The sequence below is a fragment of the Panthera uncia genome (assembly GCF_023721935.1).
Source record: "Panthera uncia isolate 11264 chromosome D3 unlocalized genomic scaffold, Puncia_PCG_1.0 HiC_scaffold_8, whole genome shotgun sequence".
NCBI lineage: Eukaryota > Metazoa > Chordata > Mammalia > Carnivora > Felidae > Panthera > Panthera uncia.
In genome coordinates, this window is record NW_026057586.1 from 66,324,208 (window position 1) to 66,350,432 (window position 26,225).

Genomic DNA, 26,225 nt, shown 5'->3' on the forward strand with positions numbered 1-26,225 from the left:
AGGGCAGCTGCTGCGGTTCTGGGTTCGACTTGCACACTCGAGTTCCAGGCTTCGGTGCCAAGAGCCGTCTTCTTTCCTTTTGACTCACTGGAGGCTGGCGCCGTCCGTGGCGGCCCCGGCCACAGAGCCCGAGGTTAGGGTAAGTGCAGGACTGCGCTGGCGGGTGCACGTTTGGCTGACGGCAGAGCAGCTCCGCCAAGTGCGCTTGGGCAGCCTGGCTCAGTCCCCGCCCAGCCTTACGCAGCAGCGGTGAGGGCACCCGGAGGCGCAGGGCTGGGCGATGCCGCCAGGATGACGAGCACGGACAATGTCCACGGAAGGCGGCTGGATGAGTGGGGGCAGTGAGGGCAGAGGAGAGGGCTGCGAAATCAAGTGACAGGAAACGTCACAGAAGCGGAGGGAGAGGTGAGGGGCCCGGGCAAAGGAGGACCCACTAGGGAGGAAGTGACTCCAGGGCCAGGCAACCACCTGGTTCCCTGATCCTGCCTGTCTCGGACTGTTTCCCCACTGGGCCTTAGTTTCTCCAAGTCTAGTAAAAGGGAGTGGAGTCAGGGACCCCCGGGCCCAGCTCACTGGGATCGCTGCTTCCAGGGGAGGTAGGAGGAGAATCCTGTCTTCCTCCAGCTCCCCCCTCTGGGACCTCAAGGGGCCAGAAGGGTCCACCTGGCCTACGTGTTTTGTGGCACTCGCTGGACAGCGGGATGAGTCACGGGCGAGTCCTCACAGGCACCGGGAGGGAGCACCGCGGCCTGGTGGCTACAGGCCTGGAGCTGGGCTCACACACGCATGATCGCAGCCCCGTGGCTTCCTAGCTGGGTGCCCCTGGCTAAGTTACTCCTCCTGAGTCCCAGCTCTAAGTCCCAGATCTGCAAAGTGGATATGACAACAGTGAATCCCATTGCTGAGATTTTTCTTGAGACTAAATGAGGAAAACACACAGAAACTGCTTAGTACATGGTGAGTGGTTAAGAAATGGTGGCAGCTGTTTCTGTTACTATTAAAATAAGCCATGGATGCCAACACAAAACCCCACTTGGCTCCAAAATACCGCAGGGCCACAAGGTGGTTAATACATCCCAAGCTGACATTTGACTCATTTCCATCCCTCTCTAAACAACCCCCCCCCCCAAAACACACCCTGACACAATCGGTTCCCAAACCAGTGACTGTAAATGTCCCTCTAGGTTGCCAGCTTGGGGCAGCTCTGACTTAAAGCCAGAGGAGGCATATTTATTATGGGAAAATATCCTGAAATACTGACCCCCAGGTACAGGGCATTAGCACCACGTCACCATGACGGCCGAGGCCCCCGTGTGCATCTGTGGGAGTCCAGAGCCCGCGCCCCTCCCTCTCGACCACCCTGCCCGCCCCTGAACTGGAAATATGGGGACACAATGGGCACTTCAGAGTCAGAGAGACGTGGGTTCAAATCCTGGCTCTGCCCCTTAATCAGAATGTGACCCTGGGACAAGTTGCTGATCCTTTTTGTGCTTCGGTATCCGCATCTATACAATGAAGAGGAAAAAACGCACTTTCCCAAATCGTTGCCAGGATTTGGTGGAATCACAGACACACAGTGGGCCCTCCCCTTCTGCCCTCTAACTTGCCTTATGTTCTCCTACCGGTTTCATAAGAGAAGCATGTAGGGAGAGAAAGGAGAACTCAGTTGGTTAAATACTATAAATTACAATGCTAATTTATGGAGCTATACCTACCGACGTGGCGATGGGTAGGATACGTCATAAAATGAAAAAAGAAACTTATAAAAACAGCACGTTAGTGTGATCCTGTTTTCTAGAAGAAAAGCTATTAGCATAATGAAAATACTGACCGTCTATGTTTTATAAGCAAAAAAGCAAACCCCAAACAACAAAACCTGGAGTACGAGACACCAAACGATTATCTGTGGGGATCTTTTGGGTGTGTGGCGGGTGAGGGGAGACGAACGTTTTACTTCACAGATTCGGGTCAGTCTGTTTTGCTGTAAGCACGTGACTCAGGTCAGATGGCAGCAATAGCACTCAGGCATCGCTCCAGGCAAGGGACAGAGGCCCCCTGTCCCCGCAAGGCGGTGGGGACCTCAGCTTTCCTCACTGTTGCAGCTTATCGTCTAAACAGGTCCGAGCCCCAGGCAAGTCCCCAGAAAATACAGGACGTAGGAAAGCGTGACAGGAGGTGACGGCGGACAGGGGAGCGGACCCAAGGAGAAGCACTGGAATGTTCTTCATCTCGTGATGCGTAAGGCTGTGGCCCGGACCCCTGGGAAGGCCACTCTGGGTGCAGGACTTCAAGAGGGACCCTGGGGGACGCTCACCTGATGGTCATCTCATACAGCGCAGGCAGCCGGGCAAAGTCCGAGTGCATGAGGCCGACAGCCCGGAGAAAGCGGCGGTCCTGGGCGGTGGCCACCTGTGGCAGGTTCGCTTGCGGAAGAGGACAGAGGTTGTGGCAGGGGACTCCCCCGGCCGACCGGCCCACCCCCGGCACCGTAGGCTGGGAGAGCATGTGGCTCGCGGCCATGGGCGCAGGGGCCCAGGGTGCCGGCCACCTACGGCTGCCACCATGCGACGCAGCACGCGCTGTCCCTGTGAATGAGCGACGCCGGGTTTCCGCCCATGGATCCCACCGCTTTGAGGCAGACCTTATCACAGATATTTGAACATGTGTGTGCTTCTCTCCAAATGTTGGAGAAACAACCAAAAAAAGACAAATGAGTAAGGGAGTGTTTGCCAAGCGGATTCTAAACTCAGTGGGAGCTGGCTCCAAGCGAGAAAGCAGCCTCTTAACCGCGGGCCACAGCTCCGGGCAGAGCACCAACAACGGGGCGCCAGCCCCGAGCATGAACCCCCCCCCCCCCCCCCCCCCCCCCCCCCCCCCGGGGGGCACCCCCCCCCCCCCGCCCCCCCCCCACCTGTCAGCACGTTCTGGATGCGGTCATAATGCGTGAAGTTGTACGTCCTGCTGGGGAAGGCAGCGGCGTCTTTGGGCAGCGTCTCCTTCAGGTGGACCTCCAGCCCGTTCAGGGATGCCAGGCTGCTGTGGTACTGCAGACGGGCAGCGGAGACTTAGGGATATCCCCGCGGCCATCCGATTGAGCAAAAACGACCCTTGGGGCGGCGCCTGGGCGGCTCAGTCGGCTAAGCACGCGACGCTCGGTTTCGGCTCAGGTCGTGATCTCATGGTTCGGGAGTTCAAGCCCTGAGTCAGGCGCCACGTGGAGAGTGCGGAACCTGCTTGGGATTCCCTCTCTCCCTCTCTCTCTGATCCTCCCCCGCTTGTACACGTGTGTGCACACACACTGTCTCTCAAAATAAATAAATAAACTTAAAAAGAAAGGACTCTGACCGGCGTTTTTACCGGTTTTTAGGGAAGTACTAACTCTTGCCCTTAAGTTTTGATGTTTTCCTAAAATGGCAGAAAAAATCAGAAGACAGGGGTGAACGGAAAAGCTGAAAAGGAAGCAGAGAAAAATGGTCCATAACCCGACCACACAGTCGTCGCTGCTGCTGGCATCTTGGTACATCTTCTGACCGTGACTTTCCCGCCCGGGCACACATTTTCACGGCACGGGTGGCCGGTCCCACCCCCAGTGCTTCTCGCCAGGAGCCTGGGCTGAGAAGTCCCTCCCCCCCCCCCCCACCCCCCGACCGTCTGCAGTGAGTTTGCCTCTCTCTGGGGCGTCTAGAATAGTTTACCAACCACACCCCCAAACAGGGGTCAGATGGATTTCTGTGCTCTGTGGTTCAGAGGAGGAATCTGGCTGAGGAAAGCTGTCTGGGAGGGGAGGCCCAACCACCTGTATTTTAAAACAACCTCCCAGGACGAGTCACGTGCAGGTACAGCTGAGAACACAGAACTACACCATTTTGTAGGATTCTTTCTTGTTTTTTTTTTTTTAACATTTATTTATTTTTGAGACAGAGAGAGGCAGAGCATGAACAGGGGAGGGGCAGACACAGAAGGAGACACAGAATCTGAAACAGGCTCCAGGCTCTGAGCTGTCAGCACAGAGCCCGACGTGGGGCTCGAACTCACGGACCGTGAGATCATGCCCTGAGCCGAAGTCGGATGCTTAACCCACTGAGCCACCCAGGCGCCCCGTAGGATTCTTTCTTTATAGAATAAAAATGGGATCAAACCATAAATAACGATTGATATGAGTTTTATAGCTTAATGATACAGCATGAACTATGCTCTCCGTCCTTAAAACTATTCTCTTGCAACGTCAAATGTCATTCTCCAACGGCTGTCTGGTAGTCTTTGAGTTCCGCTTTGGACTTGACCAAATACATCGGTCACAGCCTGAGGGACTCGGTCTGAAGCAGGGCCCCCTCCCGCTCCTGTCCTGAGGCTGCTTTGGCCACGAGAAGGCCGCTGCCGCCCCAGGGAAGCAGGTGGCTCATCCTGGCCAGATGATCAGGGGCAAGTTAACTGAATTTTCTGTGTCTCACTTTTTTTTTCCATCTGCAAAATGGGACGACGACAGGGCTGCTGAGTGCAGTAAGTGAAAATAACACACATAAAAGTCCACTGTAAGCTCTGAAAGTGCTACCCTGGGGGAAAGGCATTTTTACAGAGTCAAGAAAGCGAAAGTTATCGTCAAAGAAGAGGGATCTTTTTAACGGGCACTTTTAACCACCACTCGTCTGTGGACTGTTACTCAACAGCCGTGTAGAAAAATAAGCACACGTGAAAAGTACAGAGTTGGAAGTGTACTGGGCTCATGTTAGTTCTTCTCTCTGGGTGTCTTAGAAGTGATTTGCGGGGCGCCGGGTGGCTCAGTTGGTTGAGCGTCTGACTTTAGCTCAGGTCACGATCTCGTGGTTTGTGAGTTCGAGACCCGCATCAGGCTCTGTGCTGATAGCTGGGAGCCTGGAACCTGCTTCAGATTCCGTGTCTCCGTCTCTCTCTGCCCCTCCCCCGCTTGTGCTCGGTCTCTCAAAAATGAATGTAAAAAAAAAAAAAATTAAAAAAAAAAAAAGAAGTGATTTTCAAAGGCAATACATCTGCACACAAGGGTTCAACCTTTATATCCCCAGCACCTAGCACAGTGCCAGGCCCCTAGTAGGTACGCGATAAACATCAACACAGTGAGCAGATAAAGGGGCAGATCCAATGCAAGCACATCCCACTTATGGGCTATTGCGTTTAAACTGAGGTGCGTGGTAAAAAAGTCAAAGGACCCAGACTCAGGGATCTCCTGGTCCGATCATCGCTATAGCATAACAGACACAGCCCTTCACCGATGCTAACGAGCCTATCTGAATAGATGGGCGCACACGCCCGCACAACCCATCACCAGGAAATCAGACCACAGCCTCGCTGGAAGTTTCTGGACCTCAGGAACCTCGTAACCGTCATCCCTTCCATCCTGAGCTGGTGCCCAAAGGAGGGGATAACGGGGACAGAAAGTGAGGTGTGCTAAAACCCGAGTTTTTCCTGTGGGTACTGAACTCTGCTTCTGGAATTTTCTGCCCAACTTGTAGTCAAGGTAAAATCACTTAAGCAAAAACACACATTCACATGATGTTGTGTCAAATGATATGCAGACGAGTTTTTACTGGGAACCAATGCTGTCATCTATATGAGGGGTCAGCAAACCATGGCCCAGGTGCCAAATCCTGCCAATTGCCTGTTTTCATAGAGCCTGAGAGCTAAGCATGGTTTTTACAAATTTAGATGGCTAGGAAAAAAAAAAAATCAAAAGAATAATATTGTGACATATGAAAATCATATGAAGTTCCAATTTCCGTATCCATGAGCAACGTATTATTGGAACACAGCCACTACGTTTATTTACATATTGTCTGTGATTGTCATTGTCTTACAGGAGCAAAGCCGAATAATTGTACAAAGCTGAAAATATGTGCTAGGTCTTGCTTTACGTTCCAAGTTCGCCAAGCCCTGATATATGCTGACACACACGTGATCCCCACGACGGCCCCAGGATATACAAAGCTGGGCTGATTCCTGGACCCTCCAGCTTCCAATCCACAGTAAAGCAAGGGGCCTGAATGTCAGCGTGTGCCAAAATGTGCCGAAGAAATGATGCACTAACATGCACTCACCCAAAGCACTAGTTTCACGGGGGACAGGTGCATTTTCATGAGGTATTTTGTGCTAACACCGTGGCACTAACCTCAAGCCTCATCTACTGTGCACAGACAGCTCAAAGTCCTACTGTCGCGATGAATAACTTTTCTGATCACTGTACTTGAAGGTCGGTGAGATTATCTTGGGTTTTGAGAAGGAAACTATTGGTGGCTCTATGCTGCCCCCTGGTGTGAGCGTACTCCGTTTTCTCTGAACCATTCCCCACCTCTCTTAGCGGCTCCCCCCACACCCCTTTCCACCTGCTCCCCACCCCCAGCCGAGGCAAACACGAAGAGGTGGCAGATCATCTGCTGAAAGACGAGTGCGCAAATGACACGAGGATGACCTGGTGGTGTGTAACGTGACCAAGGAGCCCTTTCAAAGAGGGCGGGGGAGGGGGTGTCCTCACTGCCACATCTGAACTGTAGTTTACCATTCTTCAGGGGACTGGCTTTTCTAGACAGCAACAGAGGGTCTGGAGGGAAATCAGGTCAAGTATTTTGGATGCAGGCCCAGGACAAAAAGGCAATAAAACATCTCTCCCAATTATAAAACAGGCAACCTCTGGGCTTGGTTAACAAAACCTGCTCTCAAAACGGCAAGCCGATCAAAGTTAGTTATTCCTGACCCTTTTTAGAAAAGACGAGTTTTTCTTCTTCATTAAGCTGCCTCTCTTTCCTGGGGCCCACCCATCTGTTTCTCCTTTGCATGAAAGCCCACAGAGGCCGCTGTCCTGATATGGAGGACCTGCACATGATAAACCAAGTCAGACCCCTCCAGGGTCAGATCAGTGGGGGAACAGACAGGCAGGGGCGGCGAGACGAGGAATGAACAAAAATTCCAGACCCTCCACTCCCATCGGGTCTCCTGGCGAGGCTGTTTTCTTCCTGGTAGAACGGGGATTACAGTGCCTACCCCCAGTGCTGTTCTCAGGCTTGGCTGAAGTAACAGATGTAAAGGCTTCAGCATATAGTGAATGCAGAATACATTTTAATCTACTTCCTTCCTCAGGAGCAGCCTGTGCTATTTTTTCTTTTTCTTTTTTTCTTTTTTTTTTTTGGTGGGGGAAAAGTAAAGGTATCATATCCACTTCACTGCACCCGAATGCTGGGCCTTCAAAACAACCTGTCTACGGCTTGGCACAGAGCAGAAGAGGCCATGAAAACCACGGCATCGGGGAGAGGACGCCCACAGAACCACCACCATGCGTCCCCGTGCAGTGTCAGAAGGAGATGGATAAGTCACTCAGAGCTGTGGGGAAGGAGGGTGCGGGAAGCGAACAGGCCGCCCCTGGGTACTGCAGGGTCTGTGAAGCGGGGAGATAAGCCAGCCAGGGCTGGAGAGGGGCAGCGGCTTGCCTCGGGGCTCTGTGCAGAGGAAGCTGCCTTCCCTCCTTGCTCTGTGCTCCAAGGTGACCCGCTCACTTATGGAGGGTCACCAGCCCTGCATGCTAATGAGATCAGCTTAGAATAATATAGATTTAAGAACAAAAACAAGGCAAGCCCCAGGACACCATCTGCCCTGCAGCAACTTCTGCCAACTAAGGCAAGACTGTTACTATAGCAACTGGATCTCCAGCGTGGGCCTAAGCTCCAAGCTCGGAGCAGGTCAGTTCATTGCTACAAGCAGGGAAGGGGCTGGAATGCTCAAAGGGGAGCCTTCCGGAGCCAGTCAGCATTTCAGATGCCCAAGGTCCTTTAGGAAGGAGCTACAGATCACCGCGGTTCGGTGCAGGGAGACTACGGCCTCCAGAACACTCCGCACCCGGGCTGTGGCACGTGCAGAGGACAGACTCCAGCCGACACAGAACCCCCAGGTGCCCGGGCTGGGAAGTGAGGCCCCGGGGGACGGGGGGGGGACGCACGACAACGGCTGTGCTCCCGGTCTCCACCTGCCAGTACCCCCCACACTGCCGAGGGGGAACCAGAGCATCGCAGCCCTGCGCTCTGGGAAACTGGAGGAAGCAGGGAAGGGCCAGAGAACGGACTCCTGTTGGACACCCCAGCCCCCGGCACTGTGCTCTGCGCTGGGCGCACTCGTCCCCACCGAACCCAGGGCGTAGGTACCACCCTCATCCCCTCCTCATAGAGCGGGACTTCGGCGCAAGGTCACGCGGCACCTGTGCGCCGCCCTGAGGGGAGCACCTTCCTGCCCGTCCCCTCCCAGCAGACAGGTCTGTGCACACTCACCACTTCCTCGATGGCTGCGTCGTCACCCAGCAGCGGCTCCTCGGCCAGCAGGGACAGCACCAGCCCGTTGACATCGTGGGTGTAGAGGTTCATCGGCACAAGCCCCTCACGGGATGTGGGGGTTGACCTCGGGTCATTTCTGTCTGCAGAGGGACCATCGTCCTGAGACTCTGCCAAGTCAGAGCCACTGGGTGTTGAGCGGCTGTCACGAACCCCAACAGGCTGCTCTGTGCCTCGTTCGCCCACGGGAAGCGTGGTTCCTTCCTGCCTCGAGTCTGAGCAAGGCCATGACCACGGTCTGCTCGTCCTTCCAGGGAGGCAGTCTTCCCTGGGAGAGGGGGCTGGGCTGCTGTCCCCTGGAGGGTCGTTGTGCCGCTCCAGGGCTCCGTTCTGGGGGGGGATCTCAGGAGTGGACAGAGACAGGAAGCTGCTGAGGGCATCAGGCGGCTTGGGTTCCTGGCTGCCAGAGTCACTGGCACATTCCTCAAAGCAAGGACTGCCACGATCTGGGGTGCACGTACTCGGGAGGGCAAAATAACCCGGGCACATTCCTGTTTCCCGAGCTTCTGGAATGTGGATCTCAGACAAGTCCGGTTCCTCGTCCACCCAGGGCAGACGAGGTTCCCTCGCCAGGGAGCCGCGGAGACCAGGACCCTTGTCCCTGGCCGGGCTGTGCTGTCTTGCAGGCTTGACATTCTCCAGATCATGGCCAGGCAAGCGCCTATTCTCCCCCTTGCCATCTGGCCATGCTACGTCAGGACCCGGAGGCTCGGGAGTGGTTGCCAACGTCCAGGCCGCAGATCCCACGTGGCCAGTGGCGTTTTCGGTGGGGGCAGATGTGCTCCAACGCTGGGCTGAGTGCTCCTGGAGTCCGGCCGGCGGGGCAGCCGAGCTAGCAAACCAGACAGACGGGAGGGAGGGGCACCCGACTGAGGGCAGGACAGGTGCCCTTCCCCGGGGGAGACTGAAGCATCGCTTCTCTAAAGAGCAGGGCTCTCAGTGCCAAGTGGGTGCCCAAGGCCACAGAGCCCAAGAGGCCATCGTGGTCAATCCACAGGAGTAAAAGTAAGGCGATGTCTGGCCCTTGGGGCTTCACGCGGTGCTACGAGACCGTGTACCGGCAACGGCAGGACCCCTGCTGAATGAGAGCCACCCCGCCTGGAAGTCTACTCTGAGTCGAGCCTTACGCTAGATGTTGTACGTACGCTATTTCCAATTTTGACTCCGAGCCCATGAAGTAGGTTATTACTGGGTCCGATTTACAGCTAGGGAATGGACTTGCCCAAGGTCACACAGCTGGTAAGCGGCAGAGCCGGGACCTGAAACCCACACCCATCTCGCGAGGCCAGCCGCCCCAGGTGCCCCTTCCATAGCAGAACGTGGGGAAGATGGAAGGCTGGCCTGTTTGTACCTAGTTTCCTGCTCCATTGGGAACTCGTGGAGACTGATGGCTTCCTCTTCGGTCAGGAACACAGGCAGGATCTGGACATTTGCGGGGAGTGCCGCTCCTAGAATCACAAAGCAACACAGACAGGGCTCTGCCATGGGCCGGGAAGATGGAGGGACAGTAACTACGCTTGGGGTGACCCATCCAAACGACACGCCGACTTGGGAGAGCCGCCCCTGACACACTCCTCAGCCCAGAACAAAAGACGCAAAACCGCAGCTAGAGTTCTGTGCCCAGTGGGGAAGGAGCTCTCGTGGGCAGCTTTCTTCCTTGCTGTGGATAAAGGTGACTTTTGGGGGAAGAAAAGCTACTGGCACTTAAAAAACGAACAAAAACAGAATAAAAACTGGAAAAATCTCCTCCAACTGACAAAAGGGATCTGCCCTAACTTATGCTTCAAACTAAAACAAAATCACCCGCTCAGGGATGCCCCTACATCCTGCAGAAGGTCTTTCTGGCAACTGCTGTTTCTCTTGGTCTCCTGTAAGCATGATCCCCTGGACCTCGTTTGGGCAGTCCTAACAATGAGGTGGTGAGCATCTGAAAACAGGGATTGGAAAGGTACACGTAGACTCAGGAGCTTTACAACTAGGATTCTGATGGGTAACTTTGTTCTTTTTTTTAAGTTTCAAAAAAAACTTTTTTAATATTTACTTATTTTTGGGAGACAGAGAAACAGAGTGCAAGCAGGGGAGGGGCAGAGAGAGAGGGAAACACAGAATCCAAAACAGGCTCCAGGCTCCGAGCTGTCAGCACAGAGCCTGACGTGGGGCTCGAAGCCACGAACCGTGAGGTCATGACCTGAGCCGATGTCGGATGTTTGACCGACTGAGCCACCCAGGCGCCCAGAGTAACTTTGTTCTTAAAGCTCTAGTCTGTTTCCCTAATCTCTGAACACAGGAAGTAACGCACGGGACCACTGGGCCCCTCCCGTGACTTATGTAGGGACAGGCGGCATAAAAGGCTATGTTCTCAAGAGGCAGCGATGCACCTTGCTACTTACCATGTTCCTGCAGGGCACCCCCTCCTGCAGGTATTCTCTGAAAATAAACACACACAGAAGTTGGCTCCGGGTTCCGCCTTCTCCTCCGGACCGAATCATCGGCACTGTGTGGTGCCATCTGCTCGTAAAATGTAGCCAGGCCCAGAACGCTTGCCCCGGCCACATGCCAGCAGCGAAGCAGACGGCACAGAAGCTCCCCCAAGCTGCTTGCTCTCCACCACGGCCGGGGTCAGGCGAGAACCTGCGCCTCCCCAGGCCGCGGCTCCCCGCAAACACACATCAGGCTTCACGGTCTGATCTATTTCCCTCCTCTGGGAATGAGGGCGAGGATTCCCGGTGTCTTTTCCACCTCGGGAGAACTCACCTGCCGTGGTATTCCCACGCCTGCCGCAGCCCCGGCGTGGAACGCACACACATTCCACCGTAACAAATACAGGAACGTCCAGGACCCTCATGATAAAGGATGTGACCTGAACCAAATGCTGTGCTAGATCTCTCTTGTTTATTCTGATTCACAGTCAAGGTGACAAGCCTAATTTTCTCTGAAACTGGGCATTTTCTCAAAAGAGCTTTCCAGACAATTCATCCAAAGGTTCCCAAACAACCCACAAAAAAACCCAAAAAAACAAAAAAACAAACGAAAACTCTTCCAGCCAGTATGACTTTTGCTCCTAAGAAATGGTGGCTTTCTTTCTTTTTTAGTGGCTTTTTAAAAAACTTATGTTTCAAGTTATATAATTGTACTTGAGACAAAAATCAGCTCCCCAATCACATACAATTCCCTCACCCACAAGCTAATACTGTTAATCTTGGGTATATTTTCCTTCAAGGTTATGCATTTTTTTAAATGCCTTGAAATCACAGCACATAAAATTCTATTTTTCTGCTTAAGAGACTAACGCTGTGGACGAAGCATCCCAGCCAGGTGGGTGGACTTTACAATACCTGGTCCCGAGGTGCAGCTGGATGGATCAGGACCTTAGCCGTGAGGGACGGTGGGAGCTGGGTGCTAACAATCCTAGGTCACAGGAGCAAGAACAAAAACAAGGACACCGTGAGACAAAATACACTGCAGGATTCTTAACACCCCATGTTGGCGAGGGTCTTGGGGACGCAGCCAGTGGGAGTTTCAGCTGACAAAGCCCTTATGGAGAGCACTCTGGCCATTCCTACTTAACTTCAGAATGTCCAAACGCTTTGACCTGCCTTGTACCAAGATGCATACTTAAGAGTATTCATTACAGGGGCACCTGTGTGGCTCAGTCGGTTAAGCATCTGACTCTTGATTTCCGTTCACGTCATGATCTCACAGTTCGTGAGTTCGAGCCCCACATCAGACTCTACAGACTACTTGATATTCTGTCTCCCTCTCTCTTTCTGCCCCTCCCCTGTTCGCTCTCTAAATCTCTCTCAAAATAGGAGTGCCTAGGTGGCTCAGTCAGTTAAGTATCTGACTTCGGCTAAGGTCAAGATCTCACGGTTCATGGGTTCGAGCCCCGCATTGGGCTCTGTGATGGCAGCTCAGAGCCTGGAGCCTGCTTCGGATTCTGTGTCTCCCTCTCTCTCTCTGCCCCTCCCATGCTCACGCTCTCTCTCTCTCTCTCTCACACACACACACACACAAAAATAAACATTAAAAAATTTAAATCTCTCTCAAAATAAATAAAAATAAACTTTAAAAAAAAGAGTTACGTGCTACAGAAAAAATGGTAAAATAGTCACAAAATGGATGAACATCTAAATGTCCATCGAAAAGAAGACGCAGTGAAGTGAATCACGGCACAGCTGTAATACCAAAAACCGTGCGGCAATTACAAGAATGAAGTGGATCAGCACGGACTGATAAATCTCTACTGTACACGTTGAGGAACCGTATGGGTCCGCTGACAGAGGCAGCAAAAATAAACAGAAGCGACATATGTGACGTTGTCCTGGAACCACATGGAAAAGCAAAGGATACAGATCAAACTGCTAGCAGCAGCAAAAATGCGTTCGTGCATTAGGTGTCTGATTTAAAAATACACCAGAAATGCAACATGAGGGGAAAATACCATTCTTGATGCAAGGCCACTGGTGAGCCTGGGGGCACCACAAGCAGGTTCGGAACCATCATAATGAGAGGGGCGCCTGGGTGGCTCAGTTGGTTAAGCATCTGACTTCAGCTCAAGTCATGATCTTGCAGTTTGTGGGTTCAAGCCCCGCATCAGGCTCTGTGCTGACAGGTCATATGCTGGAACCTGCTTCTAATTTGTGTCTCCCTCTCTCTCTCTGCCTCTCCCCCACTCACACTCTGGCTCTCTCTCAAAAATAAACATTAAAAAAAATTTTTTTTTAAAGAGCCATCATAATGAGAAAACGGGGAAAGCATGAGGGTCTGCCGTGCCAAGGGCCACTGGAAAGCAGGGCCTGTGCTCCGTCTGTCCACATCTGCCCTCTCTTTTCATTCTCCACAAAGGTGCTTTCCCAGTAGAGAAAATTCGAAAAGCAACCTGTCCGAGGCCAGGACTGGAAACCCACCAGGCTGTCAGGCCCCCAGACCTTCTCCAGTCACACATTCATCCAGGCATCAGAAAGCTCTGGACACAAGCAGCAGCCGTCCATGAGGAGAGTGGCCTCAGGCCACACCCTCAGGCACTCGGGCTCACTCTGATGCCCTCAACCACATGAAGAGGTGTGGGGAGATCTCAGAGGCCAGCCAAGAGATGGACCCAGCCAGGCGGCAGGCAGGAGCCCAAGCAGAAGCAGGTGAGGGCGCTCTGTGCTGTGCAGAACTGGCCACAGAAGGGCAGCAGGGCCCCAGGCAGCGGGAGGGGGCTGCAGCAGGCTCCCACACCCCTTCACCTCCAGTGCTGTTGGCAAGCTGGGGCGCCCCGAGTCAGCACTTTTTAGACTGATGACTATAAAGGCACGCCCCATCATGAGACTCACGCGGATCTCTCTAAAACGTGCCTTTTACATTCCTAGCCCTTTTCTGGACATGATTGCCAATTTCCCAGTGTGGCCGAAAGGCAGGTATGTGCCCTAAGTCAAATCTCGACTATCTGACATTTGCCAAAGCAGCCCTCTTGGAACGGGCCAGGGATGGGGATCCCGGCCCGTGATCTGGAGGAGGCCAGGCCGGTCTGGTTCGGCGGCAGGGGGCTGGGGTGTGGGGGAGATGCTGGCGTTACTCACAGTCCCTTGTAGAGGATACAGCCGGCCAGAATGTGAGGCGAGCGCTGGCACGTCTGCAGAATGAGGGCTGCCTTCAGCAACAACAGGGGCTCCACCTATGCAGGGCAAGAGGCACACCCACAAATCAGCGTGCTCACCATCGGCAAAGGTGGAGAGAGCAGGGGGCTTCATAGAACACGTGGACAGGTCCTAACCCAAAACTGGGGAAAAGGACAATGTGCCACGTGGTAAAATCCGTGTCACGCCTTGGGTCTATGTTCCACCTCTCTACATCCGGAATCCCGGCCAGCACGAAATGCCCAATTCTTGGAACGAGGAGGCTTCTGCAGAAGTGAGGAGGTGCGGCGAATACAGCACACGGCCACTCGTGGGGACAAGGTAGGTCTCCCTCAGGAGAAGGACTACGGATGCTGAGACCAGGAAGCAGTGGGAGAGGGGAGCCCACCCCTCAAACACATGGCGTGGCACCAGGTAAAGCCACACACCCCCTCCTCTTCCCTCCCTCTCAAGCACAAGCCACAGAGCTGGCTTCGTGTCCCACCAAGTCCCATAACTCTGTCCCGTCACATAAAATGAAAGCATCAAGGTCTCTCACTCAGGGAAATAATCCTCAACTCGACGTTCCTTGCAAGGAGTCCGTTGCCTAGAAGTCCCTAAGAATACCGGAAGAGGATCTGAACCTGGTCAAGAGTCGCCAGCAGTAGCTAAAAGCTTCTTCCCATTACCTGCCGACAGCTAGAACCTGCAAGCACCATACTGGTCAGAGTTCAGTGCCAAGGGAGCAAGCTCTGGAGCTGAGTTTGCTTTTAAGCCTCAAGACAGTGCCTGGTCCCAGCCAGCCATTCCGCAAAGCTCTGTGGCCAACTCTGAAAACCCCTCCAACCGGAGCCAGGAAAGCCCGTCTCCGATTCCAGCCAGAGTCACGCTCTGTGAAGGCACAGCCACGACCCCACCTGCCCATTGACAGGACCCTCTTAACTCCTGTGGTGAGACACGGCCCACACGCCTCCTCAGGTATTGGGGCGCAGGAGGACCATTCTTCAGGGGGCACAGCCTCGCGTCTCCCTTTGGCCTTGACAATGAGGACATGATGTTCACCAAGATCAAGGCCACTGAGCAACAGGCAGCGTCGGTGGTCAGGCCAACCACGCAAGCTGCCTATGTGTCACTGAACACCGGTGGCCAATGGAGCGGCTCTGGGACAAAACGCTCCCAAGGACTCCCTCCCAGACAGAGACACCTTGTTTGTAAAATGGTACCACTGGGGGGGGGGGGGGGGGGGGGGCGGTACGCCTGGGAGGCACAGTTGGTTGAGCATCCAACTTCAGCTCAGGTCAAGATCCCATGGGTTGTGGGTTCAAGCCCCACATCCGCCTGTGTGCTGACCGTGCGGAGCCTGCTTGGGATTCTCTCTCCCCCTCTCTCTCTCTCTGCCCCTTCCCTGTGTGCTCACGCACTCCCTCTCTCAAACTAAACTAAACTAAAAGTCACACTGGGCATTTCTGATGATGAGAATACAAGTCAACTGTATCATACTCACATCAAAAAACATGTGGGGACCTTCAGATGCCAGAGTCCAACACTTCTGGGGCACTAGCAAAATAACACCACCCTTTACTGAGTATTTACTTTGTGCCAGTTTAGCTATGGTCTCGCTGTACTTTCAAAACAGTCCTGGGAGCGGGCATCCTGACAGCAGTTTGCAGGTTGGGAAACCGGGGCTCTGAGAGGAGACCCGGGCTGTCCAAGTTTACGTGGCTGGCGAGTGGCAGTGTGGAAGTGGAGCACAGGTCTTAATAACCCTCCCCCTCCCCACCGAGAAATGACACGTTCTAGTCTCTTCTCTGGATAGAGAGGTCACAGAAAGGGAAGAAGAAAATGTCCAGAGGCTCTGTTCCTTTAGGCGGAATGGGTAAGGGGGAGGAGGGTGTTACTTTAGTTCGGTCCAGGTTCCAGAGGGAGTTGAATATCTTGTGCAGGTCACTGGTGTTCTTTAGGACCTGAGCAATGAAGGTGTCCCAAGCAGCGTGCAGGTCTTCCGGAGAACGGTTCTACAACAGAAACCACTGGAGGTCAGCATCCGAGATATGGAGAGACACCCCCTTTGGCAAGGATCCCTACTACTACGAAAATCATGGGGTGCCTGGAAGCCTCAGCCGGTTGAGGGTCCGACTCTTGATTTAGGCTCAGGTCACAATCCCACGGTTCATGGGTTCGAGCCCAACGCCAGGCCCTGTGCTTGTGGCACGCAGACTGCTTGGGATTCTCTCTCCCTCTCTGTCTGCCCCTCTCCCACGTGCTCTGTCTCAAAATAAATAAATAAAAACTTAAAAAAAAAAATCGTTCCTGACACAGGAAACTGGCCAGAAGGTAGGGCCTGTTTTAAACTTCCCAGGCACACGGGACCCCCCCCCCCCCCCCCCCGATAACCCCCCCCCCACAGACCCAGCACTCGTGCTGGGGGTGGGGGGCAACCTGGTCTTCCAGCCGTCCCAGGGAGGAGGACATGGGGACGGACGTTCGCAGTGGATGTGACCTACACCACTGGGGAGCAAAGGCACCTAGGAGGGACTCCCGGGGCCCTTGACGTTGCCGCTGGATGTGACGTGTTTATGAAAAGTACGAGAGACCCTAGAGCAACGCTGTGCACTGGCGATCCCGGACCTGCTGCAGAAGTCCGCATGTGACTCCTCACCACCATCCTCATACCTGGTAAGCCAGAGAGACGGGCCCATTGTAGAAATTAAAGACACCAATGAGCTGATCCAGAAACTGCTTGCAGCTAACGTCGGGGAGCTCCACAGCACAGCCCAGCACCTAGAAAGAGGGAAACCAGGAGACAGGCATCTTCCTTTGCTCTGAGTCCAAACCTGGAATCCCGGCATCCAGGGCTCCACAGGGCTAGAAGGTACTGACCCGCTGAAAATGGACGGGTCTACACCAGGCCTACCGTGTCCACTCCAGCCCCGCTGGTCTCCAAGAGAAGAAGTGCTGTTTGTGTCTACTCAAGTTGTCCAACCTGGAATGTCCTCCTTTCCTCTGTCTGTCTGTCCAAGGCTCACCCATCCCCTCTGCGCCCACTGCAGATTCCAGCACCTTCACGGTGCCCGTTCAGGTCACTCTGACCAATGCAGACCTCTTTGCTGACCCCTTACATTATCAGGACTGTTAGTCGCACACTGGGTGTTTAATGCGGGTTCTGTTACAAACACTGGACGAGACTTCGACTGTTTCGTGAATGGCGTTCTCGTCTCCCGAGCTGGACCAACTGCTTCGGGAGAGGAAGCAAACCAATCATCACACAGTTCTAGACTTCCAGAGTGCCGCGGTGCTCGGTTCCGCAGAAGAGAAACGTGTGCTCCGTCAAAAAGCAATCCGGCTGCATATTGAAAGAGCCTGAGAAGAGTCTGTATTCTTTGACCTGGTCATTCAACCTCTAGGGATCTTTCCAAAGGGAATCACCAGAAACCAAGAAACAAACAAACCCTGACATAAGACAAACAAATTCCCGACTGTAAGCTCCACTGAGGCCAGGATCTTTGCTTTGTTCACTGATGCAACCCAAGGGTTTACCACGGTCTGGCACACGGTGCTTATTTCTTCCGTCATTGATCACTAACCTATCGAATGCAACTCTAACAATCCCACTGGCAGAAACTGACATACTGAAACCCAGAATATAAAATAGCTAAAGCTGCCCTGGAAAAGAATAAGGCTGGAGGACGTGGACTATCTGATTTCCGGACGGTGCAGTACTCGTACGGGATCTTCCAATCGATCAATGGAAAAGAACAGAGCCCAGAAACAGACCCCCACTGACGTGGTCACCTGATCGTCAACAAAGGAGCCAAAAGAAGCCAAGCGGGAGAGTTTTGTCAAGAGTGGTGCTGGAACCACTGGATATTCACATGGAAAAAGAGGACCTTTGACTCTATTTCACACCACGCACCAGTAATAACCCAAGAGGGATTACAGACCTAAGTTTAAAAGCTACAACTGCGGGGGCACCTGGCTGGCTCAGCTGGTTAAGGGTCCAGTGCTTGATTTTGGTTCAGGTCATGTCATGAAATCGAGCCCCGTGTTTGGCTCCGCCTTGACAGTGTGGAGCTTACTTGGGCTTCTCTCTCTCCCTCCCCTGCTTTCGTGAATGCACATGTGCGCGCTCTCTCTCTCAAAATAAACTTAAAAACAATCAAAGCTAAAACTATAAAGCTCAGAAGAAAAAAACTGGAAGGCAGCTTCTCCAGTAGGATAGGTAGTGGTTTTACACAGGATACAGAAGGCACTAACCACAAAAGATAAAACTGGTATGTTACGAATTAAAATTAAATTAAAACTGAGACATTCTGGGGGTGCCTGGCTGACTCAGTCTGTAGCATGTGTGACTCTTGATCTCTGGGTTATGAGACCGAGCCCCACGTTGGGTGTAGACATTAAATAAGTAAGTGAACTTTGAAAAATAATTACAATGTTCTGCGCATCAAAAGACATCATTAAAAAAATTGACAGGCACATCACAAAGGGGGAGAAAATATCTTTAAAATATATATCTGACAAAGAGCTGATATCCAGGATATATAAAAGTCTCACAGGACTTAGGACTCTGTAAAGAGAGAAAACCCAATTTAAAAAATGGACAAACGGGTGGCTGGGTGGCTCAGTCAGTTAAGCCTCTGTCTTCGGCTCAGGTCATGATCTCACGGTTTGTGAGTTCGAGCCCTGCATCGGGCTCTCTGCTGTCAGCACAGAACCTGCTTGGGATCCTCTGTCTCCCTCACTCTCTGCCCCACCCTGCTTGTGTGCACATGTGCTCTCTCTCTCTCTCTCTCTTCAGAAAATAAACATCAAGGAAAAACAATTTAAAAAAGTAAAAATAAAAAATGGGCAAACAAACTTTGGGCAGATACTTCTTGAAGGGAGACATACCAGTGGCCATTAAGCACACGAAAAAGACTTCACAGCATTGGTCATTAGGGAAACGGAAACCCAAACCAAAATGAGATATCAGTACACCCCCAGCAGAGTGGCTCAAACCGAACAGGCTGACAGCACGGTTGACAAGGACGTACACGAACGGGTATTCTCACACACGGTTGGCAGGACTGTAAAATGGAACTACCGCTTGGGGAAAAGGCCTGGAAGTTTCTTATAAAATCAACCTACACATAGCCCGTGACCTAGCGAATCTCCACCTAAATATTTACCCACGAGAAATGAAAAGTGATGTCCACAAAAAGACTCGTATAGAAGCGCTCCTAGCAACCTTATTCTTGACTGCCCCTAACTAGAGGTGGTTCACGTATCCAGAAAAAAGCAAGGGCGGGAGTTGAGGGATATATTCAGACAATGGACATTCAGACAATGCTGTTCCACAATACAGAGAACAAACTGTGGATGATGCCCAGCGAGGTCACAGGAACGACAGAAGCCTGCGGAGAGGGATACTGTACGTACTCTTTCACTCCTATTGACAGTCTAGAACGGGCACAGCTCACCTGCGGTGGGAAAAAATCAGAACGATGGTTGCCTGGGACGTGCGAGTAAGGATGAGCTGGACATAAGGGAGCTGCCCGGAGCGATGCTAACATTCCGCACCTTGATGGGGATTTGTGACATGCAGGGTGTCATCCGTCCAAATGTATTAAGTGGCATGCTCAATATTTGTGAGTTTTGGGGTATGTAAATCTTACCCCAAAACAAAACAAAAAACCAACACAAACCACTACTGAGCTCTAATTAACGTCATGCATAATGAGGTCCTAGGGGTGGGGAGGAGTATACTAGAGTGTGCAACTTTGGCAAGCATTAAAATAAAAACTGGATTGCCAGAAGATGAAGGCATGGATGGAGAGATGTGATAAAGCGACTATAATAAATTATAAATAATACACATAATGAAATGGTAACTGCAGAACCTTGGAAATACACAGGACTGTTCACTGTAAGATTCCTTCAACGGTTTAGTATGCGCCTGGGTGGCTCAGTCAGTTGAGTATCTGACTCTTGATTTTGGCGCAGGTCATGATCCCAGGGTCGTGGGATCGAGCCCAACGTCGGGCTTCACCCTTAGCATGGAGCCTGCTTAAGATTCTCTCTCTCTCTTTCCCTCTGCCCCTCTCCCCTGCCCGTGCTCGCTCTCTCTCTAATAAAGAAATAAAAAAGAGACGTTCTGGAGAGTGCTCAGTTATGATGGCACCTGCAGAGAGGGACACAGGAAGCGTGGACATACTGCATGCGGCACCTGGGGGTGTGAAGGGGGTCCCAGGCTCCAGAGCCATGGAAAGCACTACCTTCTACACCTTACCAGCACAACACTCATCACCAAGGCAGATGGCCACCCTGTCGGCACGGGTTCTGTCTGGCAAACTTACCCAAAGGTACTCTCCATCAACCTTTACGGCGAACTTCAGTTTCCGCAGACGAACGAGGGTGGGAGCTGAGGCGGAGAGGTCAGAAATACAGCGCACCACGCCCGCAATCTGTCCACAGAGCAACTCCTGCTGGTCAAGCAGAGTCTGTGGGAAAGCAGCAAATTCCAGAGGGGAAGGTGACACCGCTGAACTCGTGTATCATTCATTTAAAAAAATTTTTTTTAACATTTTACTTATTTTTGAGAGAGAGAGAAAGAGAGTACAAGCGGGGGAGGGGCAGAGAGAGAGAGAGAGACACACACACACACACACACACACACACACAGAATCTGAAGCAGGCTCCAGGTTCTGAGCTGTCAGCACACAGCCCAATGCCGGACTCGAACTCGCGAACCGCGAGATCAAGACCTGAGCTGAAGTCGGATGCTTAACCGACTGAGCCACCCAGGCGGCCCCACTCGTGTGTCATTTCTTAGAGCAGAGGCTGGGGCAACAGCAGACTGCAGCCTGCAGGCCAGATCTGGGGGGGCTGCCTGGTTTCAGAAGGCCCAGGAGCTAAGCATGGTTTTGATATTTGAAGGCCGTCAGGACAACAACAAAGAACGTGTGATGTAGAGCTCACATGGCCTGCAAAGCCTCAATACTCACTCTCTGGCCCTCTGCAGGCAAAGTGTGCTGACCCCTGCCTGGGATAACAGAGCTGTCTCAGGACGTCCCCGGCCGCATGCATAAGGTGACTGGGCAGAACTTCATTTTCGTTCCGAGGACTCGGGGCACTTGCACACGTAGGAGCAGGAGCCGTTCATCCCCATTCAGATCCCCTGCAGAGTGGCCAGAGCAGCCTAGACTAATCCCAACTACCCCAGCGGGAACGCGATCACATGAGCGAATGCAGAGGCCGTCTGAGCGTTAACTAAACTGCAGGACAGCCAGACGCTGTGTGACGCAAGAGAAAATGTACACACCACCTAGGAAGAAGTCCTGCCTAAAAGAGCTTGAATCTACTCGAGGCTCTACGTCTTACTAAGAGCGTAAAGGAGACACAGGGGAAATAAGACCTGAAGTGACATCCACCACGAGGAAGTGATCGGGCAGAGATCAAAACAGGAAGGCAAAATTTGAATATAATATCACATGATATTAAGGGATTATTGTGACCAATTAACCGGTGATGGGCACAGGAGGGTCCATGACACTCTCCTCTCTGCTTTTGTATATGTTTGAATGAGACTGTTTTGTGGTTGTTGGCGTTGTTTTTAATTTTTTTAAGCTTATTCATTTTTTTGAGAGTGAGTGAGCGGGGGAGGGGCAGAGAGAGAGAGAGAGAAAGAGAGAGAGCCAGAATTCCAAGCAGGCTCCACGCTGTCAGCACAGAGCCCAATGCAGGGCTCGAACTCACGAACCGTGAGATCGTGATGAGCCAAAACCAAGAGTCAGGCAGTTAACCGACTGAGCCACCCTGGCACCCCATGGAAGTGTTTTCGATGAGCCGATCAAGGGGTGCCTGGGTGACTCAGTTGGTTAAGCGTCTGACTCTTGATTTTGGCTCAGGTCATGATCTCACGATTCTCAGTATTCCTGAGTTCCAGCCCCACATTGGGCTGTGTATTGCGGGTACAGAGCCTGCTTGGGATTCTCTCTCTCCCCCTCTCTGTCCCTCCCCCATTTGTGCTCTCTTTCTCTCTCAAAATAAATAAACTTAAAAAAAAAAAAAGAGCCGATCAAAACTTGGGAGCAAGGAGAGGCAGACAGAAAATCAGCGCACCAACTTTGGCTCAGGTCACGATCTTGTAGTTCCTGAGTTCGAGCCCCATGTCCGGCTCTGTGCCTGTCCTGCTTGGGATTCTCAATGTCTCCTCTCTCTGCCCTCCTGCCACTCGCGCTTTCTCTCTCCCCCAAAATAAATAAACACACTTTAAAAAAAAACAAACCAAAAAGAAAATCAGGACGGTGGCAGAAAGCCAGAGAGGACGGAAGTACGGAGCTGTCAAGGGAACGTCAAGAATGCCTGGCTTACAAACTGTCCCGATGTAAATGCTCTGCTTCTGAAAAGCCACCACGCTGAGGCAGCCGCATCCCCACCGAACAATAACGTGCTGTGGCGCTCACCTGAGGAGGATAGAAATAACAAATGCCAGCCCTCGTCGGATCGCCTTCTTCCTTCACCTTTGAACCATCATAAAGGAAAAAATAATTCCACCTGGCAAGAGAACAGAATGGAGCCATGTTTCCTTTCATCCGGCGATCGAGGCATTTTAAAACACAGCTTCTCATTACTCAGGATTTGAAGAGCCTTCTGGTGGCCCCAGAGAAGAAAAAAATCCAGTGGCTACAAATAGATAACAAACCACTTCGAAAGTGCTGTCGAGTCCAACTAAAAATATGCCTCTATCCCGTCGTCAGACCGTCTGGCCCAAAGGACCAAAGTGTATCTGGGGGAGAGACAGAGCGCCCAGGGACATCTCTTGTTTGAGACACTGACCCTTAACCATACCACCACGTGGTTTGGAACACTGTCATTTAAGGCTCTGATAACCAAATTAGCTGGGGACGTCTTAGCCACATGCCCTGCAACTGCTGGGCACCACAGTCTCTGGAAATATCCCTTTGACCAGAAATCCACGCGTTCATTTAACAAACAATGAGGGCAACAGTGTGCTCTCCCCTTTGCCAACCCTGGGGCCATGGCGCTAAAAGAGAGACTGTAAACATTTCATTTCAACACAGGACAGTGAGTCTATAACAGGAAAATGGGTCTTATGAGAGCTCACAGAGGCGCCCCAAACCCCTCTCTGCCCTCACGGTGTGTTAACTCCAACACGACCCGTCATCAAACTTCTGATTTCCTTCCAGAACCCTCTGTTCTTTGCTAAGGACTCTTCTAGTCTACTCTGCAGTATAATTACCTTTTTAAGACCACAAAGCAGACCCCCCCAAAGGCTGAACCTGGGTTTTACCTCTCCAAAAGCACACCCATCAAGCTAGAGCATAAGGAGGAACTGTGACCACTCTTTTGCCACCTGCGCTCTTCTCCCTGAAGCTACACCCTCCCCCTACCACCCTCCCTGGCTCCCAGCTTCTCTTCCTGATGACAAGGCTAACTCTTGTTTCCAGCCACAGTCTGCTTTCCTGAGTTGTAGAACCAGATGTGGAACCACCTGCAGGGCAAGCCCAGATCAAAAAGCCTCAAAAACGTGTCAAACCCAATTTAGAAATCCCACTGCTGGGCCCCACTGACCCTCTCCTTACGTCGTCGGGGCAAAAGCACCCTCACGCTTTCTGGCAATGCAAAAGACACCCTGGGCGTCATAATGGACGGCTCCCTCTTTGTGCCTTCCACACACATAACTGGTCACTGAATCCTGCTCCTAGTTAAACCAGCCCTTTTGTTTGCATTGTTCAATGAAACGTTTGCTGAGCCAAATTGGGAGAGAGGCTTAACCCGTGTGGGGCTGAGAAGGGAACGGAGTTTCAAGCAGACGTTGTGTAATAGCCTTCAAGAGGCAGACGGGCCAGACCTCTTCTCGTGGTGTAATTCTGCACTGTAACCGTTTCTTGTCTCTTACAAACGAAGATTACAACGCCCATGGTCTCATCGAAGCTGACTGCGTGACCCGGCCGCGGCCGGCTTTTCTGCAGTCAACCAGTAATGCTCGACTCGCTCGAACACTGCAAGGTTTGAGCTCTGGAGAGAGACCATCGGCTCACATGCCTGACTGGGCTGCTCTGAGAAAAATGCCTTCTTTTTTCCCCCCCACCCTTAGAGAAAGCAAGACAGTCTGGCTGGGGATTTTCAGTTCATCCAAGGCATCGGTCCAGCAGCTGGGCAGGAGGCAAGCCACACAGGCCTTGCTACTCACCAGGAGGCTGACGTCGGCTCCGTCAAGGTAGAAGTGGCCATTTACTTGCCAGTGGCCCTCATTCTACTTTTTTGGGTTTTCTTGTCCAGTATCGCCTCTTGCGCCCCAGCAGTAAAGCCAGACGTGAGAGATTTAAGTGTTTTCAGCCACAACTGTCACCTGCTTGGTTTTCACGCAGCATGAAAGTGCTACTTCCTTCCTCGCAGGCTCTTCGGTGCCATGAATTCCTCCATGCCTCTTAGAACTCTGGGAGAGAATCTAATAAAGCGAGAGAAATCTACCAGAAAAGTCAAATCCACTAAGCTGGTTCCATGAGGATCAGCATTCTGGCTCCCTGCAGAATGGAATCTTCAAAAAGCTCCTGGCCAGGAAAGCCCAAGAGGGGAGAAGCATGCTGAAGGCGGTGTTCCGAAGCGATTTTCTAGTTTGTCTGATTCAAAGCCATTTGGAAGATTCTTTTAAACATTGTGAAGCTGCCTTTTCAAACATCAGTGCCTTGGTCCTAAAATAAACACAAGGAATAGATTATTTCAGAAACCCATGAGAGAGCATGTGACCCAGCAGGGTTAGGCAAACGGTATACTTCAAAGAGTCTTCTAGAAAGTTGAAAATTGTGTTTCAGAACAAAAAAAAGAGAGTGGGGCAGGACTTTAGAGTAAGTTCTTCAGTTTTTTTTGAACAGTTCTGCCACACAGAAGACAAAACTACACAAGTAGTGTGAAATAGGGACACTATACAAATAAGGTCCCTATTTGTATACACTATACAAGGACAGCTATACAAATAAGGTGGTTGTTGCAGTAATCACGGAACTCAAATTAATGTCACCTTGACAGCTCAAAAGTCATCTGAACGTTAAATCCAGAGCTGGGCAAGTTTTTCAAAACAAAAAAAAGAGTTTAACAAGTGGCTCTCAAACTCCAAGAGAACAGGCAACAGAGCACCATGGAATTTCAGAATCAGAAGGGACCCCGGCATCTTACCCTGAGGCTTCTCTCTCGTACTGTCAAAAATTAGCTGGTCCCTGGCCTACTCCCTCCAGAGACACAGGCAGCTCGTAGTGTTAACTTTATCCTGCCACCAAACCAAAACTGGCCTCCCAGGAACCTCCCAACGCCGGTCTGGATAACACACCAGGAAAACAAAACAGGGTCTCTAATCCTTCCTCAAGAATTAGAGTGGTCCCTTCAGAACTCTATTTCTATTGTCACTTTGTCCAAGCTGGATGTCTCAGCCACAGGGTTTCAACTGCTTGCTCACCATCTGTCGTCCTCCTGAGAATACTGTAGTTTTCCTAAGGCTCTTTTCTTAGAAGTACCTAGAGAGGACCCCACTGACTCTCTGAGGCCTGTGAAACCTCTTATCTTTCCTCAGCTTTAGGCATCTTGAGGTAGGCCTCCACAGGCCATACTCATGGTGTTCTCTGAAGCATTATCTGGGGCATGTCAGCTCTTGGAATCCAGGACAGCAGCCTGAGACCCCCATCCCTCGTTCCCCTAGGACCGAGCCCCAGGCTGCCAAGGTCCACCCTCCTAACTCTAAAAGGTCCAGGAGAGGCCGGTAATGTCCCCGGGGTAGGGCAGGTGTTGGGATGCGACCAGAGAAGGCTCCAGCAGTCTGGGAAGTTGCAGTAACGACCCGGAGGAGCCAAGAAGTGGAGGCAGGAAGGTGAGGTGTAGGAAGTGGCCTCAGTGAGTCAGCGGGCCAGGAAAAGGGGCGCTAACGACTGCGATCAGGAACGGGTTAAGGGCACTGAGCAGTGTCTGACCTCAGCTCCAGGGGGCCGGGAATTGGTGGGCAAAGGCGAGGGGGGAGGTCAAGCGGGGCCGATTGCCGCGCGGAGAGGCCGCCAAGAGGCGCTCTCGGCCGGGGTCCCGTCCCTCGGTGTCCCTGCACCGCCCACCCGCCGGCATAGCCGGGCAGCCCGGGGTTTCAGGGCTCGGGCCCCGCAGGGTGGGCAGCAGCGGGGCGCCAGCGACTCCCGCCCGGTACCTACTCGCGCGGCGAACAGGCCCGAGGATCACGCGCCGCCAGCGCCTGCCGCCCCCTACGATTCACGGAGAGCAGGCGCGCGGTGATGACGTCAGG

At 52.4% G+C, this 26,225-nt stretch overlaps 1 protein-coding gene across 1 annotated transcript in view; it reads right to left on the reverse strand.

The window, feature by feature from the left end:
- The window catches only part of HPS4 (HPS4 biogenesis of lysosomal organelles complex 3 subunit 2), a 27,729-nt gene extending 1,517 nt beyond the window's left edge, over positions 1 to 26,212 (reverse strand). Inside the window, exons 1-13 of the mRNA XM_049618956.1 lie at positions 26,134 to 26,212; positions 24,138 to 24,639; positions 22,387 to 22,477; positions 20,278 to 20,421; positions 16,616 to 16,723; positions 15,841 to 15,957; positions 13,907 to 14,001; positions 11,678 to 11,750; positions 10,733 to 10,769; positions 9,694 to 9,790; positions 8,283 to 9,174; positions 2,912 to 3,044; positions 2,315 to 2,423 (exon numbers count right to left, since the gene is read on the reverse strand). Of these exons, the coding sequence (XP_049474913.1) occupies positions 2,315 to 2,423; positions 2,912 to 3,044; positions 8,283 to 9,174; positions 9,694 to 9,790; positions 10,733 to 10,769; positions 11,678 to 11,750; positions 13,907 to 14,001; positions 15,841 to 15,957; positions 16,616 to 16,723; positions 20,278 to 20,421; positions 22,387 to 22,477; positions 24,138 to 24,178 (1,937 nt within the window). The 5' untranslated portion in view covers positions 24,179 to 24,639; positions 26,134 to 26,212. The remainder of the gene's footprint in view (positions 1 to 2,314; positions 2,424 to 2,911; positions 3,045 to 8,282; positions 9,175 to 9,693; positions 9,791 to 10,732; positions 10,770 to 11,677; positions 11,751 to 13,906; positions 14,002 to 15,840; positions 15,958 to 16,615; positions 16,724 to 20,277; positions 20,422 to 22,386; positions 22,478 to 24,137; positions 24,640 to 26,133) is intronic.
- Between the last annotated feature and the right edge of the window lie 13 nt (positions 26,213 to 26,225).